Here is a 22,518-nt window from a genome sequence, read left to right as displayed (position 1 = left end):
ACCAAGTAGTTTCCACATTCTGATTGGCCAGAGGGGTGGAGTATAAGCTTTCTTCCAGAGTGTTAACAAAAGACTGCTTTATGTTGCTGCTTTACAGCTTGGAGACGTTCAGCGATCTTGGGGCTTTCTTTCCTTGTATGTATCTCTTGGGCTAGATATGTTCCAGTTTAAAAACAATGAGATTATGGTCTGTTCAGCATTCAGCACCACATATAGGTTTTGTCACCCTTACAGCCTGTTTATCTCTCTTCCTGCTAATGACGCCAATTAGATGCCAATGCTCAGAGTGGGGATGCATCCACAAAGTTCTGTTGCGGGTGGCAAGGCAGAACACGGTATTGGTGATCAACAATTCTAATGTTTGGCACATGTACAGAGTAGTAGAAGACGATTGCTGTTGCAGCAACCAACACTGTATTTTCCCAATGACTCCATCCCAGGAGGTGTTGATAGAGCCTACTCTTGTGTTGATGTGACCAAGAATGATAAGCTTGTTCACTTTGGGAACGGGGGCATTAACTGAGTACAGTTCTTCACAGAACTTGTCCTTGACACCATCTGGGTTGTCCATGGCTGGGGCATATATGCTGAAAAATGGTGAGATGCTTCCTGCCATGTGACAGGGAGAATTGCATGGTCATAAGCTGGTCATTCATGCCCTTTGGAGGTCTAGCAAGCTTGCCATCGATCTCAGCCTTCATTGCAAATCCAACCCAGCCTCATGTTGGTCTTGATTTCCTCTTCCACTCCAAAAAAAAATATGCATACAATATCCCTTTCACAAAGTTTGCCCTCCTGCAAACTGAGTTTCAGTCCGGGCTGTGATATTAATGTTATAGCGAGCTCACTCGCTCCCTATTAGAGTAGTTCTCTGAGATCTGTCACCATCGACTGTCCAACTATGTGTGTACATTCCACACACCAAGGGTGAAAGGAATAGTCCATAATTTTCTCCTTGTATTTCGACCACTGTGATAGGGTCTCCGCCAGCCATGGTAAACTGGCTATGGAAAGAATGGAGTAGATAATGTTTGGGGGACTTTTTCTAGCCCCTTCCTCCTCCCATGGAAGTGAGCTGTGCAGTCCTGAAAAGGGCTGCTCATTTGCTCAGGTGGCTGCTGAAAACCACTGCAGCTCCATGTGGGTGGAATCGTCCCTATGGCCTGAACCACCAGTGTGCAGGTTTGCAGCCGTGACTGCTGGAGTGCCTGCACCTGCTGCTTCATGGCTAGCCTGCCGCCACTGGACTTGGGTTAGTTTGGGATGGGAAGGGTGGATGATGAGTGATTTGCACAAAGACTTAGTTGAAAGTGAGGAAGAGTTGCACAGCATCGACCTCATTCACTCCTCTGAGACCATCTGTATCCAGTGGCAAGACAGCTGGAGATGGCGTCAGATGCAGTGAATAACCATAATGTACTTAGTGCCCTGTCACACTCTGACCACTCCATAGTGCCTTGCTAGGTCTGCCTTCCTGCCCGTTCAGCCAAACTAATGGTTACCTTCGCTCAGTCTGCTGGGTCCAGTCTCTGCTAGCTTTGGTAGGTAAGCCCAAGCTTGCAGAGGGTTTCAGACCCGTCAGTTACCATCACTTAGTTTAGCCTGTCGTCAAAGCGGTTTACCAGAGTGTGGCTGCGGTTGCTAGCACACAGCTGCTTGGAGCCATGGGTGAGAGCTGAGTACCAAGTGGGGACCAGTGTTGGATGAACTACTCCCAGTGCCTGCCCCTCCCTGACACTCCATGCAGACCAATTAATATGGTAACGTGTGGAGTGAGAGAATGATGATTAAAAATAATGAAGTGTCTGCAAGGGAGAGTATCAAAGTGGGGTTGAGAAATTGCTTGAATCTTGAGCAGGTTATTCATAATGCAGAAGGCATATTTGTTTTACACAAAATGGCAACTTCCTAATGAGGAGTACCTCGCTGAATCTGTGTGTTTGTAGCTGAAGAATTAATCTTTTTCATATGATATATTAGAAAGGTAAACCAGACATCCCACCCTGCAAAAACTCATTTCAGCGAGGTAGCACCATCAATTTGCAGGACACTCCCAGGAGAGGTGGGATGTCTGCAATAGAGTAGCTCCTTGGCAGCTAGCCAGCTAGTTTAAATAACGTTATGGTAATGAACGAATGACACCTGTTAAACTCGCCTCAACACATCTTTTACAGTCTTAACCCACCATGGGCAATAGAAAAGTCACTGTTGCAAACAGTGCAGCAAGCAACACTGTCATTATTTTGACCCCTATTAGGCAGGGGTACACTTTATTGTAGTCCGGGGTGACGTACGTTTTATATTTTTTTTGGAACACTCTGCCATGGCTTGTTCTTGCTCGCGCTCTCTCTTTCTCTCTCACGGTCGCTCGCGCGCTCTCTCTTTCTCACGGTCGCTTGAGCGCTCTCAAGTGCTCTCGCTTGCTTTCTCTCTCGCTCGCGTGCTCTTGCTTGCTTTCGCTCTCTCTCGTGGTTGCTCTTGCGCTCTCTTGCTTTCTTTCTCTTGCTCGCTCTCAAAAAAATTGATTTCTGTGATATTATATATAATTTGCGGGCATCAGGGAGCCACTACTCATATGCGGGAGACTCCCGGAACTTCCGGGAGAGGTGGGATGTTTGGGTAAACCCAGGGGCAATCTAGGGAAAAGGTGAGCCCGGAGGAATCTAGCCTGCCACACACACACAGTGCTGGAGGAACTCAGCAGGTGAGGCAGTATCTATGGAAGTGAATAGCCAGTCAATGTTTTGGGCTGAGACCTTTCATCAGGACTGGAAAGGAAGGGGGAATATGCCAGTAGTGAAGTGTGGGTGAAGGGGAAGGAGGACAAGCTAGAAGGTGATAGTTGAAGCCAGGTGTGTGGGAAAGGTAGAAGAAGGAATCTGATAGGAGAGGAGATTGGACCATGGGAGAAAGTGTAGAAGGAAGGGCAGCAAGGGGAGGTGATGGGCAAGAGAAGAGAAGAGGTATGAGACACAGGATGATGGCAAAAACAAGTTCCCAGGAAGGATACGTGGTTGTGGTCGTGAGTCTGGGTGAGTACATGGTCTGAGGGCAGCAGAGGTCCCAGGGGACCAGTGAGAGAGGGTCTCACTGAACTCCCATCGAAGAGAAGATTTAAACTTCAGGGTAGCATTCCTCAAAGAGACTTCGCAGTGGAGCAGTAAATCATAGATATGAGATTATGCAGAAGCAGGAAATCCAGAGCAGCACACAAAATGCTGGAGGAATTCAGCAGGTCGGGCAGCATCTATGCAAATGAGTAAACTGTCTGTCATTTTGTTTGTAGTGACCTTTGATGTGTGGCCCAGGTAGTGCCTCTTAGCTAATAGACCCTACCTTGAAGCCAGATTGGCATGACAATAGCATGTCTTTCCTTAGGATGTTGTGCTTGGCATTAGAACCAAGTTGTTGCCATTTCTTAGTCCGGATTTTCCTTGGGTTGGTGTTAAGCTTTGTGTTGAACCAGGGTGATGTAGGGCAAGGCTTGATGGTATCTAGAAGCAGGAGCTCCCAGTTTGTCCACCATTGAAGTGGGATGATGTACTGTGGCATTGCCTATCTGAGCAGCTGAGAATAAATAATGTCAGAAAGTTATCACATGGTAACTGATGCAGAATGTGCCAGATAAACCGGATAACTAACGTGTTTACAAATGGATTAGTGGTTCAATAGTTATATCTGCAATTAAATGAATTGAACGTGGACTTAACTGCAGTTGAGCTGTGATTATCAGAACTGATGCTGGTTAGCACCATTTTCATAATAATTCAAGGCATAATTTGGGGTTTTCTGTCTTAACTTCAAGTGCCTGTTATTTGCCAAGCATTACATCACTGTATCACCAGGGGATAACACCAATAGAATCATTATTACCATGAAGGTGATGCATTGGATACTTAGTTTTGTTTGAGGGCTGTAGGACCATTGGACAGTCCAGTTCCATTTCCAAGCCCAGGTATATTGCTGGCTTTATTAGCCCTTTTATATTTGTACAACTCCTTTTTTCAGCCTGTGAAGCACCATTGATGTCTACACACTGCTCTGTCTAGAAGCAGTGGTATTGTGGTCGATTGGTTAGGCTATTAATCTAGAGGCATTGACTAACAATCTGGAGGCATAAATCCAAATTTCACAACTGCATTGGAAAACTCAGTAAGTTAATTGACCTGGAATTAAAATGTTAAAGTTCTCATCAGAACATCAGTGTGGCTTCATCAACAGCAGAGTTGTATTCTGTTATAATTTATACTGTCTTTGCTTAGCATGTCCCTTACTTTATCTTTAACAAGATACGTGACCATTCTTGGCTCAGTGAAGAGGCTGCGAAGAATGGCATGTCATTTTACCTACATTCTGTAGAAGCTGCAACACAGAGCTAAGTTCATGTTAAACAGCCACTACACCACCAAAACACACAAAATACTGGAGGAACTCAGCAAGTCAGGCCGCACCTATGGAGGGAGAATAAACAATGTTGCTCTCCTCCTTCCTTTTCTTCTATGGTCCACTGTCCTCTCCTATTAGATTCCTCCTTGTTCAGCCTTTTACCTCTTCCACCTATCCCCTTCCAGCTTCTTATTTCGTTTCCCCCCTCCCTCACCCACCCACCTTCCCCCTCACCTATCACATGCCTGCTTGCACTCCATCCCCTCACCACCTTTCTTATTCTGGCTTCTTTTCATTCCTGTCCAGTCCTGATGAAGGGTCCAAAATGCCCACTATTTATTCCCCCCCTTCCCCCATGGATGCTGCCTGACCTGCTGAGTTCCTCCAGCATTTGTGTGTGTTGCAACTGCAGAACCTCTTGTGTTTAGGGCCAAATAACTTACATACTTAAGTGCACAAGGACTGCCCTCCAGAGCTAGTTACACTTACAGCCAAGCAGTTCAAGTTCTGGTCACAATAACATCTAATTAATGATGTGGAAAATTGTCTTGTTATGTCTTGTCCTTTGGAAAAAAGACTAACTGGATGCAATCCTAACAGGTCTGTGTGCACATTTCAACTACTGCAGTAGTTCAAGAAAAGATTTCACCACCACCTTCTCAAGGGCAATTAGTGATGAGCACCTAAATGCTGACTCCCTTGAATGAATCAAAGACAATAATAACTACTCTGTTGACCACTAGCCTATCTGTAAAATGATGGCATGTTTACCAAAAATGTGCTTACAAATGGTTGTATTTGGTGTTAATAATCACAGAAACCGCTGGGAGATGGAGTAACAGTGGAGAATGTTGGAAACACATAACATAGCATCTGCAGAAAGAGATTGATTATTAACTCTTCAGGTTCAATTTCCCCCCTCCCCACCTCATCAGACCCTTGTGGACCTGCCGAGTACCTCCACTATTTTCTGTTTTAATTTCAGTTTTGGATCACTTAGCATCAAATCTGATTACAGTCTTGACGCAGTTGAAAGTCAAAGAGCTGAATTCCTGCGATGAGGTGAAAGTGCCTATTCTTGGCATCAGTACCTCATCTGACCAAGCACAAGGTGTGTTGTGACTTGGGACCCGAACCATTATCATTGGACATAGACCAAAACTACACAAAAACAGACCCTTGGGTTCACAGTGTTCATCATGTGTCCATCCATCTTCACTTCATCACATCAGAAATGTGGCTATGTGCTGATTGTTGAATTAAGTTCAGTTCCAAATGACCTTTTCAACATAAATGCTGAGTCATATCTGTCAGTAGCAGGAGAATATGAACATTTACCTCAAGCATTCAATAAAATTGCCATTGATAGATCTCTCCAGCATCAATATCTTGGGGGCAAGGGGGCATTGATCACTTCTCACTTGTCTAGGTAAGTACAGCACCAGCAACTCTTAAGTACCTCAAAGCAAAGCAGTTTACATCACTGGCTCCCCATCCACTATCCTAAAGATTCAGACTACCAAAGCACATTGTGGCTGTAGTATGTATCATCTGCAAAAAGGCATTGTAGTTATTCATTATGGCTACTATGAGAGAACTTCCAATGTCTTCCATCTAAAAGAAAAAATGACAATACTGACCTGGAAATGTATTGCTGGACTCCTCTACCAACAGATATGTACATGTGCCTTTGTCAAAAAGACAGCCATGGTTCAAGTAGAGAGCTGACTGCCATCTCTTGAGAGCAGTTAAGATTGATTAATAAAAGTGCGCATCCTAGAATTGAAGTTTAAAAACAACTAAGTTCCACAAACCTGCTTCAATGAAATAAAAAAAACAGTGGAAATAATTAACGGGTCAAGCAGTATCTGTGGAGAGTGAAACTTTTTGTGTGATGTTAGATTTAAGGGAGAAATATTGACAAATGAGTTACTAATAAATTTCCATGGAGGTTTGGTGAGATTTTTTGCTCTTTTACCTTGAGCCCTTAAGCCAGAGTCATTGATGTTAATTGGAACATCAAACAATAATTCATATAATCTGATTTCACTGCGAGGAGCAAGGCTGAATCTATGTCAGTTGTAATGCGGTGTCAAACTTTGTCTCAAGGTCAGTCAAAATCACATGAAGATAGAAATGTGGAGAGCCACCAGTCTTGAGTAGAGCCCAAGTCTAGACTGGTGAGTTACAGAGTCCATTTTTTCATCATTTGATATGATGAAGCTTTTAAAATAGTTCAAAGTTAGTTAATGCAAACTTTAAAAAAAAATAGAAATAAACCGAAGCCATACAATGTTAGTGAACCATTGGCATATACTGTATAAAACCAACACCACAAGAAATAATTAAAACATCTGATACCAAAAAATCTGAGAAGCTTGTTTAAGAAAAGTTAAATTTCTTCTTGTTTCATTTTGGAAGTTGCTCACTGTAATGGAGAGATAGAAAGGATTTGAGTTAGCAGGAAGACAGTATGGCTAGGCCTGGGGATTTTTGTTAAAGTTATGAAAGGTGTTGTTCAGCAAATTTTTGCAATACTTATTCTTTAATTGTGATCTTATCTGGTGCTTCCTGTTGTCTGCAATTACTTTATAAAAGCTGTTTACTGCTGAGAATGGCAGCAACCCTGTGTATCATATAAAATGCTTTCTGTGTGCAGTATTGGACTTGGGCTGAAATCCTGATATGAAAAGTTGTACATGCAGCTATTTGACCATCCTTATGATCTGTGAACCTTGCCCAGTACACTTCCTATTACACTTTAGACCATATCACGAACTTACTATATCAGCAAAATTAATATCCAACAGTGAAAGTTAGCTAATAACATTGCAAATAATTGTAAATTTTGAGGGTTCCATATGAAGTTAAATACCATAACAGAACAACAGAGAGGGGAATGTTATATTGACCAAGGGCTAGGAAGAGGAGAAAATTAGCTGAACTTTCTTGGTGATTACACAATGGCCCATACTGAGCTGAGCAGCCACTGTAAACTCCAGGTGCCGCCCCAAGTTGGTGCTAACTTCTTCAAAAATAATTAGAAAAGAAAACTACCCTATAAAATTCAAAGAGAAAATTTGTTTCCGATGCTTTTTCATGCTTATAACTGTCATAATTCTAATGTCCTCTAAAAATAAATTTCTCTTGTTTGTTAAAATCAATGCGAAGAAATGTAATAGAATATTACTTGTGGGTTTTATCACAAAATTGTCAAGTATGCATTGCATTTGCACATTTTGGGAAATGCAGTATTTGTGCTGTGGTTTGTGTGCAGTTTGCAGTGTGTTAGTGCAGAGTTTGATCTGTAAGTTAAGGATTAGTTGATGTATTTGGGATTTATACACCTCTCTGGCATGCGGCTAAGGCTTAATAAGAAGTACTTTGTGACTGACTGTACTCATTTCCTAATGGCATCAGCTCCACGGCATACATGACCATCCCACTGACCATCCTGTTTAGAGATGCTACAGTTGGCTTGTCAGAATGGTATAGCACTCAAGACAATGAAGGGCACTTCTAAATTTGGATGGGGGCAGTATGGTGGGAACATTTCCTGAATTTTACTTATGCTAAATTGAATGAGAATGCTTTACGTTGGGTCCCTAAAATAACACGTTTTGCTGTTCCTCACTTCTGCGTTCTCATAAGCAGCAACAAAATAGTTGGTTACGAACAGAGTGGCCCTGAACAAGAGCTTCAGCGAATCAAAATAATCTATTGCATTCAGAGTCTTGGTTTTTGTGGTTGATCCTGTACCAAGTTACTTTAACATTTGATGCTTTTCCCTTTTGATTATTTAACTACAAGGATCATGACCATGTATTAGTCCTTACAGTTTATAAGTGTGTTACACAAAGTTCTGTTAGAACAGTCTGAACCTGGTATCCAATTATTCTTTTGCAATACTCCACAGCATTCTACTTACAGAAACCAGAGAAAATTGGAGCTTCAAAGAACGGAATCTTATTTACGTAACATGTCTTGCAATCTAAAATATTCCTGAAGTAATTTCTAAAATGTAGTTTCAGCTCTAAAGTTGTGAAGAATAATTTATGCATAGCAAACTCACAAAATTGGGTATGAGAAACCTAAACATTTTAATTAACCTCTTTTAGTGTTAGAGATGTACTGTGTATTGACAATGACGTTGATAAAACTACCCTGATGTTCTTCAGCTGATGCCTTGAAATCTCTCTTGCCTACCTAATGTGGTTCTGATCCAAGACGCAGGCCCTCTCATATCAGCCCTGCACTGGAATGAATCTCAGTCTAGATTTTGAAATCAGGTTTCCAGTCATTTGAACAATTCAAGGGTGAGAGGTCTGTCACTGAGACAAGGATGGCATTGTGTATTGCTGCAGAGTGTTGCAGTGCTGCTTTCTATTAGTTGAAGAATTATGCATGTAGAGTGAAAGATCTAGACTATGCCTTTCTACAAGCTGATAGGCATTCTATTATTAGATGAAACTGTATACTATTGTTTTTCATTGGGATGAGGAGGAATCTGTTTCTGGGTAATGCTGAAGGGTGTTTGTACTTGTGGGGCATTATTATATATTTTGGATAATGTGGAAGCAAATTGTACCAGCATTGTACCTTAATCATCAAAATGTTTGTTGAGACACGGAGGGGCACATGGAAGGTGAGGTGTCAGGGGTGGGTTTTAAGAGAGAGATTAAAAGCAGAAAGAATGAAGAAGAAAGATTTGTTATTCTCTTATAAGACCATAAGAAATAGGAGCAGAATTAGGCCATTCAGCCCTTCATGTCTGCTCTGCCATTCCATCATGGCTGATCACGAATCTCACTCAACCCCATACACCTGCCTTCTCGCCATATCCTTTGATGCCCTGACTGATCAGGAAACAATCAACTTCCGCCTTAAATATATGCATGGACTTGGCCTCCACCACAGTCTGTGGCAGAGCACTCCACAGCTTTATTACTCTGTGGCCAAAAAAATCCTCCTTACCCCTGTTCTAAAGGGCATCCCTTAAGTTTGAGACTGCCCTCTAGTTCTGGATACCCCTATCATAGGAAACATCCTCTCCACATCCATTCTAACAAGTCCTTTCAATATTCGGTAGGTTTCAATGAGATCCCCACACATTCTTCTAAATTTCAGTGAACACAGGCCCAAAACTACCAAATACTCCTCATATGTTAACCCCTTAATTCCCGGAGTCATCCTTGTGAACCTCCTTTGGACTCTCTCCAATGACAGCACATCCTTTCTGAGATGTGGTGCCCAAATCTCTTGACAATATCCCCATGTCATTTTCCTGTAACCTTTGCCATCCTTGCTAATCAAGAACCTACAAACCTTTGCTTTAAGTATACCAATGACTTAGTCTCTGGCTGAAGAAATTCTCCTCATCTCTGATTTAAAGGGAAGTCCTTTTATTCTGAGGCTATGTCCTCTGGTCTTAGACTCCCCCTCCACTGGAAACATCCTCACCATGTCTATTCTATGTGGGTCTTTCAACATTCTGTAGTTTTCAATGAGGTCTCTCCTTATCCTTCTAAACTCTGAGTACAAGCCCAGAGCCATCAAATGCTTCTCATGTTAGCCCTTTTATTCCCAGAATAATACTTGTAAACTTCCTCTGGACAATATCCAACACCAGCAGGTCCTTCCTTAGATATGGGGCCCAAAACAGCTCACAACATTCGAAATATGGTCTGACCAATGCCTTATAAAGCCACAGCATTATATTTTTTTTATATTCTATTCCCCTTGAAATGAGTGCTAATATTGCATTTGCCTGCTATCCAGTAAACCCTTTGCACCTATTTCTGAATTAGGTTAGAAAATAACCTATATCTTTATTCCTTCTATCCAAGTGCATGACCATAGACTTCCCTATGCTGTATTCCATCTGCCACTTCTTTGCATAATTCTTACAACCTATCCAACTCTAATTGCAGGCTCCCTGCTTCCTCAATGCAACCTGCCTTCCCATCTATCTCTGTAACATCCACAAAGCCTTCAGTTCCATCATCTAGGTCATTAACATATAACGTGAAAAGCTGTGGACCCATTGCCAACCTCTAGTCACTGACAGCCAACCAGAAAAGCCCCCCTTTATTCCCACTCTTTGCCATCTGCCAGTCATCTGTTTTCCTATCGAAGTGCCCAGATATAGGGAGAAGTGGGGAGTTTCACTGTCAGACAAGTGTAAGAATTCTGGTCAGGAGTAAAGTAATTAAGAGAAGTAGCAATTTTGAAGGCACTTAAGCACAGTCGCTGAAGTTTGAAGTGTTGGCTTCAGAAGGTCATGGAACTGGGATTTCAAATGCTGCAGGCTGTGAGCATGATTGAATTTTCAGACCTTTCACCTCTGCTTCTGTTATCATTGCATGTGTCTTCTTACAGCCTTTTTTCATTTTGCTCGTTCAGCCCAGCCTTCTATTTGATTGCATTTAGTCAGGGGCGTATTGACAGAAAATAGCGCCTATGGCAAGCACTGAAATTGTGTCCCTGTCCAAACATCTGACACCCATTGTTTAGATAACCTTACCATAATATCAGCTCAAAAATACAAGTCAAGCTTGTTAATCTTTTAATTAACAAATTATGGCACTACATGAAAATTATAACTGCACCTTCCTTGCTTTCACTGATGCAAATTGGTCTATGATGTGATCAAAGTCAGTTTTTTCAGTTTCTTCTCTTTCGACACTCAGCAGAGCAAGATCACAGAGTCTGCCTTGACCCATGGAGGCTCTCAAATACGAAGTATTAGTTTTAACTTGCTGAATGATCTCTCACAGCTGGTGTTGGAAACTGCGATGGTTAGCATTATCTGAATAGCAATGCGAAGATTAGGGAAGACGCTCTCATCTCCATACTGAACAATAAATTCAAGAAGCTCTTCAGGTCTTGATATTTTCATGTTGACCTGCCTTGATAGCAACATTCTGCAATCCAAAATTTCTTCATATAGCTGCTGTCCATCAACATCAGAGTTGTACAATTCGCCCAAATTTTCGCACTTCTTCTTTAGGTTGTTACTGTCGGCGCCGTAACACAGTCTCTCGACATCGAGAAGGATCCCAAACTTGGTGTCAGTGTCGTGCAAACGAGCTAACCTTTCGTCCATTTCTCTGTGAAGATGGTCGAGTGTTCCCTTCATGACTCTTTCCATTTCCTCCTTAGCTGTTAACTCAGTGTCTCTCGAGTTCTCATCAGCCATTCGTTTTTTTCGTCTCTGACATCCTTCAACTTCAATATTCCATTCTTGACAGAGACTGACTCCTTTGAGAGACTCACTGACCAACACTTCTCTTTCATCATAAAAATGATCTCGGTGGGCTTTCATATCCAGGGCAGCATCATGGAAGTTCATGCTAGGATCCTGCAGCCTCTTTTGAATACAGTCAATGTAAATGAGTACTTTGTTCCAAAATCCTAGCAAAATCAGAAAATCGTAACTCAACATGCGGTTGTACAGCTGCCTTGCGTCACTTCTTGTTTCACTGGTCTTGTTTTCATTGTCTCATGTCCTGGAGAACTTGAAGTATCTCCTCAAGGTACTCATTGCTTCGTTGCTTCTGTCCTTGCACTCTACCTGGTTTCGGACTCCGACTTAACAACCACAGGCACGGCATTTTTGAGTTTTTCCCAGCGCTGTGTTGAACGAGAAAAACACACGTAGAGAGCTTCAATGGTTCCAAAAAACGTGACCATCATTGTATCCTGCTTGGCTGCATGTACACTCACCAAGTTGAGTGAGTGAGTGTCGCAATTCACAAACACTGCCAGGTTGTTCTTCTCACTTATTCTTTGATGAACACCACTTCTGTGTCCAGCCATCCCAGCAGCGTTGTCATAGCACTGTGACTGACAATCTTGTAGCTCCATTTCGTCCTTCTCTAGCTGTTTCAAGATGTCTTCAACCAAGCTGTCAGCATCCTTCTGGCATATCTGGATAAAACTAAGGAAGGACTCTCTAACACAGACTGTTTTCCTCTCAAAATCAGCTTCCACATACCTCACTATTTCTGACATCTGCTCACAGTGTGCCTGATTAGGAGTCAAGTCAAACATGAGACCATAGTACTTGGCTTTACGAATGCTTCTCAGTAAATTCTGGCGAACAGTGGATGCCATCATGTGGATGAATTCATTTTGGACACCCGGTGAAAGATAAGACGTGGATCCAGGATGACTTTCCAAATGAGTGAGGTGTTCTTTTATGACAGGGTCAAAGATGGCCAGTAGTTTCAGTAAGCCAAGGAAATTTCACACATTGGAGTCATTGTCTAGCTGAAGTGACCTCTCTGTGTCCTCGCAAAGCCAGGTTCTGAGTCGCAAGGAATTTTATGCAGTGAAGGATTCTCATCAAGATAACACACCATTTCTGCTTCTCCTTCTCAATCTGTAACTGAAATACTGTGTCAATAACTTCTCTGTTTCTAGCTAAATTTCTTTCCATTTCTTTCCGCTGTGTGAGGCATTCCCAATGATTCTTGGCATTTTCATGAACACTGATCCTTTCAGGTGCTTTCCACTGGTTGAATCCACTTTCCTGCTCCAATGAGGATTGATGGTCTGATCGGGAATAGAGAAGACAACAGATACCAAATGCAGTCTTTTTAGAAGGGGAATAGACCAGCCATGACAGAGTCACTTCCTCACCACGACCATTTCCCAATTTCCTCTTGAACCAAGTTTTGTTCATTGAGTGGTTATTTGTTGGTAAGAAAGGCCCCTCACTGTTCTGGAAATACTTCGAACCCAGGTTTATTATTTCTGTTCTCAACGCGTCAGGCAGAATTGCTTTTCCAGTATCCTTGTCGAACTTCAGAAGCCCAATGTCATGCTGTTCAATCACTTCTGGTATGACAGTTCGAGGCTCTTTGACACCATCCAGTTCACTAGGTTCAGTGTCGTCAGGTTCAATCTCGTCAGGTAAAATCTCGTCAATAAACTCATCACCACCACTACCATCGTCTTTCCCTCCTGTCATGTCCACGTTCTCTGTGGCAGCCTCACTCTTAATCTCGGTATACTCGGATTTATCTGACTTGACTTACTCCTCGGCTTGTGACGCATTTGTACTTCATCCACCTTTGGATTCTAGCAAACTTGTAGCAGGTGCAGGCGACTCCATGGAATGTATCGAACTACTTGTTCCGGGCTTTTCAAAGAAGTGCATGAAGAACTTGCTCGAAGTCTTGGCTTCCTCCGCCTCCAACTTCCGTCTCTTCTGTCCTTCAGCTCTGCTTTCCTCCTTCTTCATGAAGAAATGTTTCATGGTCTTCTTACACAATGCTCTGAAATAAGGCCATCCTAGTGTTTCTCACCCATGATAATCAAAGTCAGATCATACATCTGAAGAAAATTCTTTTTTCACTATCCGAGGATGGCTTGTCTGACTTTAATAGAAACTGCTCAGTGGTGCCCCCTTCAAGTGGCGCCCAGGGCACGTGCCATACCTGCCATACCTTAGATACTCCACTGCATTTAGTTTAGTTTTCTCAGCCACATATTCTAGAATGTCCTGCACTGTCGTCACATTCTGGGTAGAACCATTTCCCCTTAATTTATTGGAATGATTTAATTGTTCTCTTAAAGTATTTGATTCTAGTTTTAGGCCCCCTGCAGGCAGAAACATTACAGTTTGTGCACGTGTTGAAATGATGATGGGAGGAGTTGAGCAGCTAACCCAGGGGAGAATTGGCATAGTCGGATCAGGAGGAAAGTGAAGCATAAGATCTCAGAAGCAACAGGAGGAAGGCTGGAGCATGGCTGTGTTCATGATAGAAGCAGACAGACTCTGTAATGGACAGATTATAGTGAGCTCAGTTTGGGGGGCCAATAGACTATTGGTAGTTGCTAACAGTTGCTTGGATGTCTACTGAGGGAGGAAATGTAGTTGGTGTCTAAAAAGGAGTTGTTATGAGAAGGACCTTCTCAGTATTTATCCAGAGGATATAATGGATTTTGGGTTAGTTGCCTAGGTGCGGAAGCAGTTTAGTGGTTGATAGAGCTTTGTATTACTTCTGTGTGAAGGCGAGCTAATGTTCTAATGTTTAGACTACTGAAGGTTTACTAACATTCTTCACTACATAATCTGGGCTGAAATTTAATTGCAGATGGAGTGTTGCATTCTGAGTTCCCTATTCGTTGTACTGAGATGCTGATTAGACCCACAGAGAAATGCAGATTTTATTCTTGACATGTCACCTTCAACCAACAACATCAGAAAATAGTTTCATTGGTTATTTGTCTTGGGCTTTTGCAGAACCTTGTTTTTTGCAAAATAGTTGTTGCATTTGCGCATAGTTTAGAAGCTACAGTTCAAAAGTAACTCAATGGTGAAATATTTAGAAATGTTAATCCCTGTGAACAGTGACTGCTTCTGATGGAGTTCCATGAAGAGCTAATGAGTCATAAATTATTAACGCAGTTTTCATTCTGCAGGCATTCAGCTGGCTCGGTACAGTAGATGTCCAACCCCTCCCCTCCCCCAAGATCCTTCATTATGTTAGATAGTTTACTTAATTTTACCTCATTAACAGTTCTCTTTCCACTCCTTGCTTTGTAACAGAAAGCAACATTGCAGGATTGTTCAGAGGAATTTTGGTTTTCTCCAAAAAATGTTAACTGACTGAACTTTGGCATTGGACTTGGTTACAAAGTAGCTACTGCTATTGGGAATGCTGGGTTCTAATATTTACTGTCGACTGTTTTTTTTTTCTTGCTGTCCAATTCGGCAACCTGTATCTGTTCTCTGTTCTGTGGTCTTCCTGGTTGGCTGGGTTGATGGATGCTACCAATCGCTGCAGGAGTTGGATGAGGTACTGTCCAATTTATCATTTTTAAACTGCAGAATGAGCTATTTGATTCTAGAGCCCAGAGTAATCTTGCGCTGAAAATTTAACTTAACAGGAATTCCTAAATTGCCTTCAGGTACTGAGTTTGAATTTGTTTCAAAACTCAGCTTTCTTCAGCAGTAGTGGCCTTTGGTATGAAGCATTGCTTCAACACCAGTTAACAATATTTTTATATAGCCACCAACGGCTCTTGCCATATAAACGAAGACTGATTTTGTTTATTTTCCATGGTGTACCCAAATAATAAAAAATCACTGTCTTCTGTTTGACCATGAATATGCCTTGTATCTGGTCCTATGCCTCTGCTGTTGAAATCTCAATCTGCATTATTGTGTTTGAACATCCTGAGAATTGTCCCGATGTTCAGCTGGTCAGAAACTTCACAGGTTGGTTCGACAGGAGAAATTGAGGTTGTTCTCCTTAGAGTAGAGTAGGATGAGAAGAGGTTCGGTAAAGGGACACAGTATCATGAATTGTTTAGACAAAGTGAGTTAATTTAAACTAACCCTTTTAATGCATGGTTCTTGGACCATTAGACCCAGAGTCAAAGTCCTGAGTAAAATATAAAGAAAATGGGTACTAGAATCAAAATCAAGTTTAGTATCACTGACATTTGTTATGACGTGTTGAATGTGTGTCCTCAGCCTCCTCTATCTCCTCTCTGAAGGTAGTAATAACAAGAGAGCATGTCTTTGGTGATGGGGTTCCTTAATGATGGATGGCACCCTCTTGAGGCATTGCCCCTTGAAGATGCCTTGATACTGGGGAGGCTAATGCTCATGATGAAATTGGCTGAGTTTGTAACCTTCCGCAGCTTTTTCTATCCTGTGCAGTTGCCCTTCCATACCAGATGGTGATGCAACCAGTTAGAATGCTCTCCACAGTACATCTGAATAAACTTGCTTGAGTCATTGGTGACGTACTAAATCTCCTTACTCCTAATGGCATATAACTGCTGGTGTGCCTTCTTTATAGTTGCATCAGAGATGTTGACACCCAAGTACTTGAAACTTCTCGCCCTATCTACTGCTGACCCTTCAATGAGGACTGGGGTGTGTTCCCCTGACGTCCACCTCCTGAAGTCCATAATAGATTTCTTGGTCTTAATAACATTGAGTACAAGGATGTTGATGTGACACCATTCTGCTAGCCGATGCATTCTTGTCACCATCTGAGATTCTCCCATTAACAGTTGTGTCATTAGCAAATTTATAGATGGCATTTGAGCTGTGCCTAGCCACGTAGTCATGGGTGTAGAGCAGTGGGCTAATAAGCACACATCCTTGAAGTGTGCCAGTGTTGATTGTCAGTGAGGGGGAGATGTTATTTCTGATCCACACTAGCTATGGTCTCCCGATGAGGAAGTGAAAAATCCAGTTGCAGAGGGAGGTACGGAGGCCCGGTTTTGGAGTTTGTTGATTAAGGTTATGATGGTGTTGAGTGCTGAGCTGTAATCAATAAACAGCAGCCTGACGTAGGTATTGCTGTTGTTCAGGTGGTCCATGGCCGAATGGAGAATCAGTGAGGTTGCATGTGCTGTAGGCCTATTGTAATTTTTTTTACATTATGATTATGATGTGGAATGCACTGCCCATAAGCTATATTTTCAGACTCTACATTTACTTCAGTGAGGGCTTCAAAGGGCATGTTGGGAGTAGAAACATAGTAAAAACTAGAAGCTAAATTGCAGTCTTGATTGAATGTTTACTACATTGTAGAACCAAGTAATTCAACTAGTTATGAATGGCAATGAATACATAAGCAGCTAAACAAAAGGGGCTGGGGTGGAATACCCCCCTCAATAATCATAGAACCACCAGTGAGTGCAAAAGATTAGGCTGAAACATTCACAACCAAGTTCAACCAGGTGTTGACTGGGTAAACCATCTGCTTCCTCCTGAGATCCCCACCACCACAGAAGCCAGTCCTTAGGCAGTTGATTTATTCCACATAATATCATGAAATCGCCCAGAGTGTTAGAGACGGGAATGACCATGTAATTGAGAACATCTTTAATGTAGTACTGAAAACCTGCACTCCTGTACTAGCCGTACCCCTAGCCAAATTGCTCCAGTATAATTACAGCATAGGCATCTACCTGACAATCTGGAAAACTGCTCATACTAAGCAGGATTAATTCCATCAGACTAAATGCTACCAAGTCTACTTTCAATCCTCATCAAGGTGATGAAAGGCATTGTCAACAGTGCTATGAAATTGCATTTTCTCGTCAATAACCTACCCAGTCTTGAAAGGCCTTCATAGTGTAGGCATGGAGAGGGTGTTTCCAAGGTGAAAGAGTCTAGGATGTGAGAATACAAGCATCTCCCTTTACAGCAGAGACAAGGGCGACTATTTTTAGTCAGAGGGTATGAATCTGTGCAATTCATTGCCATTGATGGATGTGGAAGCCAAGTCATTGGATAGTTTTAAAGGGAAGGTTGATACATTCTTGATTAGTAAGAGCATCAAAGTTAATGGGGAGAAGACGGGAGAATGGGATTGAGAGAGGAAATAAATCAGTCATGATCAAATGATGGAGCAGACTTAAAGACCAAATGGCCTACCTCTTGTCTTAATAAGCTGCTCACCAATGCCCAGTTTTGCTTTCACCATCACAGTCTTGGTCCAAGCATGGATTGAAAAGCTGAATGTCAGAGGGGAGATGAGAGTGACAGCTGTCAACACCAGGGCGATGTTTGACTGAGTGCATTACCAGGGAATCCAAGTAAAACCAAAGTCAATGGACATCATTAATGACCAATGCTGGACTTGTACATTGGACAGTAGAAGGTGGTTTTGTTTGTTGATCAGTCACCCCCACTCCCAGAATATTGCTTCAATGGTTCCTAATGACTAGTTGACAATCCTGCATTCCTCCAGAAAACATGCAGTGGACAGTGATAATTCAGGAAGTGAAAATGTAGTGACTGTCAAGAATAGACTTCTAGAATTTAGACCTAGCAACAGTGAATGAATGGGGATATATTTCCAGGCCCAAGCATCTTCAACTGCTTCATTAATGACTTTCCTTATGATATCAGGTCAGAAGAGAGGATGTGTGCTTTTGATTGTACAGAGTTAAATTTCATTCACAGTTTCTTGGCCACTGAACCAATCTGTCTCTGCATGCAGCAAGGTGCAGGCAATGTATAAGCATCAGCTGATAAATGACAAGTAATATTTGTGCCTTAATAGTGCCAGAAAATGACTAGTTCCAAGTAGGGCCAATGCCAAGTGCCCCCAAACAACTTTCTAGAGGTCGCCATTGACCAAAAACTTGATTGGACTAGCCCATGAAATGCTTTGTCTTTAAGAAAGTTCAGACGTTGGTATTGGCAGTGAGTTCCTCACCCCAGTTTTCTTCCCCATCACTAGGGCTCAAAGGATGGCAGCGTGATTGAATTGCTCAGATAATGTAGTTCCAAAGCACTATCCTTGATTGAAGGTCCATCCACTACCTAAACATGCATTCCTCCCTTTACTGGTATATCATTGCTTAGGGTGTACCATTTGTGAAATGCAGTGCAACCACTAATTAAGACTACTTCCCCAAGCTTATAGTCTTTATATAAAGAAGGACAAAGGCAGCTACCTATGATTTCCTCTCCAAGGATCATTGTGTTTCAAGCAGATGACTTGCCATCACCTTATTAAGTGCCATTAGAGAAGAAGAAGAAAGCCCTCGACTCCGAGTGGAGTCATCGGTACGCCGTCACGATGGCGTTTTTTTTAGCAGGCTTTCCTATTTTCACAAGGCCGAGTTGCTAGCTCGACGCTCAACCCAGCATGAATGGTAAGTGTGCAAGGGAGTCGGCTGGATTTGAACTCGGGAGCCTTTGCTCCGAAGTCCGGCGCTGATGCCACTACGCCACCAACTGGCTGCCATTAGAAATGGGCTATAAATTTTGGCTTTGCCAGCTGTGTCCACGTTGAGTAAAATGAGCGAACAGAATTAATTGGAATTTTTGAACATTAATTGTATGATACTTGAGAGTGAATGTAATTTGGGGTGCTATTGTGTCACTCTTATAAGAGTCAGCAAATACTAGATAGGCTGATTGATACACTAATGATACTGTGTTTTTTTTGTAATTCATTCACTGGAATTCTGTCGCCGGGGTCCTACCCTGTGTATTCTTATTTATTCATATTTCTTCGCCATAAAGGAGGAGGCTATTTGACATATATCTGAAAATCCATCTTTTATTGCTTTCCAAGGTTAAGTTGTGTTACAAGGGCTTGTATGAATATTGCACTTCCATTAAAGAAGCCTCATAGAACATAGTTGCCCGAGTTTTGAGCATAAGAAAGTTTCTAATTATTTTAATAGTCTTTTTTTGTCCCCTGTATATGGAATAATGCTTGAGCGAATGAACTGGCAATGGAATTAAATTAGTTGAGGGAAAATGGATCCTACAGATTAATAGTAGAGTCTTCACACTATCTGAGAATGTGGGGATATTTCGCTGACTAACCGGAAGACTATTTCTAGAAATTGCTTCATGATTTGGTGTCTTGCATTCCTGTGAGTTTTGGATTTCCTTTTACTTGCCTTGCTTTGAAGATAATCCGTTAGATGTTGGATGGAATATAGAAATGGACTGAGACATTAAGCGCAGTTGAGTATTAAGGAAAAAAGACAGTTTCTCCAGTCTAGAAAGAATCTAAAAAGGATAAGTGAATCTAAATTGTATTAAACATTGCAATCAAAGAAGCTGCAAATATTCATTAGGGTCTAAAATTCTTGTAATAAAAATATCTTCACTGAGGTGAAAAACATCAAAGGTACTTGTAAATGGATTTTAAACTGGGATTAATTGAATATTATGGATTATTGGAAGATGAAGGTGTTTGGGCCAAAGATTGTGACTCTTCCAGTGAATCAGATACTACATTCCATCTATAGTGGTTTGAAAAATGGAGAGCATGGCCTCAGAGATTCTAGGGGATCACAGTGCAGCATCATTTTGAGTTCTGCTGAGAGAGTTGACAAAATTGAAATGTTTGGAGATGAGGGGTGATCTTAGTTAATCCCAGACTTTTTGGACCATTGAATTAAAATATGGTTACATTCTGAAAACTCTCCTCAGCTTTTATCTGTGGTGTAATGTAATAAACTTTGACTTGGTCATAAACTAAATTACTGTGGCCACTTAATGAACTGTGATGAAATTCTTTCAAACAAGTCATTTAGTTTTCCTTAGGGAATGGGTGTAGTAGGAATATTGGTACAGAATATATCCAGCCTTTGAAGTCTGAACTGTTTCTGAGCCCTACCACCCATAACTTGCACTGTTCTTGACATTTGCTATTTCTTTCACTGTCAATGGCTGGTTTTGTGGTAATGCATAAAGCTTTGAAGTGTAATAATGTGCTGAAAGCCATATTGTGTAATTTGGAGCTTTCTATGCACAAACACTACTAATCCAGTTAAGTGATTGATCTGATTGAAGTAAGATAAAACTACATTAATAGTAAGAATTCCCTAGGATCGATCACACTGGAAGGGATATGCAGCTAGAAAGCACTGGTATTTGTCTGACACGTGGTAAGAGGGCACTAATTGTGTATTTGCCTTGTTAACAGATTGCCAATGATCGCATGGCCTTGGTGTCGGGAATCAGCTTGGATCCAGAAGCTGCCATTGGTGTCAGTAAGAGACTGCCTCCTAAATGGGTGGATGGAGCGGAACAAGTAAGTGAGGAGTAATCCCTGGCTGACACAGCTTCCGCTTTACTGGGAAAATTGTCAAGTGCCAGTTCGTGAATGTTCAAAGCTACTTGGTGTGAGAGACTGGTGGGAGAAGAAAGAGAGAGGAAAGGAGGTGTAATCAACTGATTTTATATGTCGGCTTCTGATAGGGAATGAGAAAGCTTTCCAAAATCAGGCATGTGAGAGGGTGGAAGAGATGGTGTCTTGCTATAACCATTCAAGGGAGAGTTCTCTTTCAGGAAGTGGGAGTCTTTGATCAGGCTATAATAGGATGAATCTCTGTTGGAGAATACGGAGACTTCCTGGTGTATCAGAAGGTGAGGATGTTCACCCTACCAAGTGCGCATCAGTGAATGGGGAGACTTGATCAGCGCATATTTTATGAAATGGGGAAAATTTCTGTGATTGGTATTTATTTATTTATTTATTTAGAGTGAGGGTGCAGAACAGGCCCTTCTGGCTCAATGAGCTGTGCCATCCAGCAACCCACCTACTTCACACTAGCCTAGTCACAGGGAAGTTTACAATGTCCAATTAACTTACTAACCAGTATGTCTTTGTATGGTGGGAGGAAACCGCAGTACCCAGTGGAAACCCATGTGCACACAGGAAGAATGTACAAACTTTCAAACGAACCACTCGGGAATTGAATTTCGAACTCTGATGCCCTGAGCTGCAATAGCGTTGTGCTAACCACTCCACTCCCGTGACAGGGAATGGGGAGTCTCCTTGCGGTACATGTGCCAGACCATGAGGAAACCTCCTTTGGTACATGTCAGGCCATGATGAGATTCTCTCTGCTATGTGTCAAGCCACTTTGCAATGCGTCAAGCCATGAGGAGACTGAACACTATATTTGTTAGGTTCAATGAATGAGGAGACTCCCTCTGATCATTCAGTTGTTGAGTAGGGAGAATGCTACCAGATTTCTTCTCAGCCCTTTACCTTTTCCACTTTTCACCTCCCAGCTTCACATTTCTTACCCCCGTCCTCCCCCACCCAGTGTCCCCCTCAATTACACAGCTTCTCCTTCACCTATGGCCTGCCTGCTTGTACAACTTCCCCTCCCCCCAGTTTATTATTCTGGCTCGTGCCCCTCCTTTCCAGTCCTGATGATGGGTGTCAGCCTGAAACGTCAACTGTTTATTTCTTTCTGTAGATTCTGCCTGACCTGCTAGGTTCCTCCAATATTTTGTGTGTGTTCTCTAGCTACTGATTGAATCTAGTAGGTTTTTGAATTATGGAGTTATTGTTTGCAGGTGGGCAGTGTAAGAAACTGGGGGATCTCAGATACGTAGAAATGTAAAAACAATCTTTAGCTTCTGCTGGATAGGAAAGAATTATGCATGAAAATTCCGTTGCAAATCGACAGTGGAGGTAAGTCTTTAGAGAATGATGTGGACCCCAGCCACAGACGGTGAGAAGGGTTACGAGCAATATTCTTCCTTGTCCCTATAAGATGTTCTTTGCTTTGTGTTTCAGTTTGTCAGAAGAGTGGAAACCTAATTCAGGAGGTACCTGTCAGATCATTCATTGATGGAGGGGTTGGTCAAGGAGGCAGGCAGAGAGTAGC

General features: G+C 42.0%; 1 protein-coding gene across 5 annotated transcripts in view; it reads left to right on the top strand.

Annotated features, from left to right (window-relative positions):
• The window catches only part of stx16 (syntaxin 16), a 55,236-nt gene that overhangs the window by 11,510 nt on the left and 21,208 nt on the right, over window positions 1-22,518 (top strand). For all 5 annotated transcript variants that reach the window (XM_063041571.1, XM_063041572.1, XM_063041576.1 and 2 more), the window contains exon 2: window positions 20,820-20,927. In XM_063041571.1, the coding sequence (XP_062897641.1) occupies window positions 20,820-20,927 (108 nt within the window). The remainder of the gene's footprint in view (window positions 1-20,819; window positions 20,928-22,518) is intronic.

The sequence above is a fragment of the Mobula hypostoma genome, chromosome 2, assembly GCF_963921235.1.
Source record: "Mobula hypostoma chromosome 2, sMobHyp1.1, whole genome shotgun sequence".
In the NCBI taxonomy this organism is placed as follows: domain Eukaryota; kingdom Metazoa; phylum Chordata; class Chondrichthyes; order Myliobatiformes; family Myliobatidae; genus Mobula; species Mobula hypostoma.
This window is presented reverse-complemented; position numbering and strand designations above follow the sequence as displayed.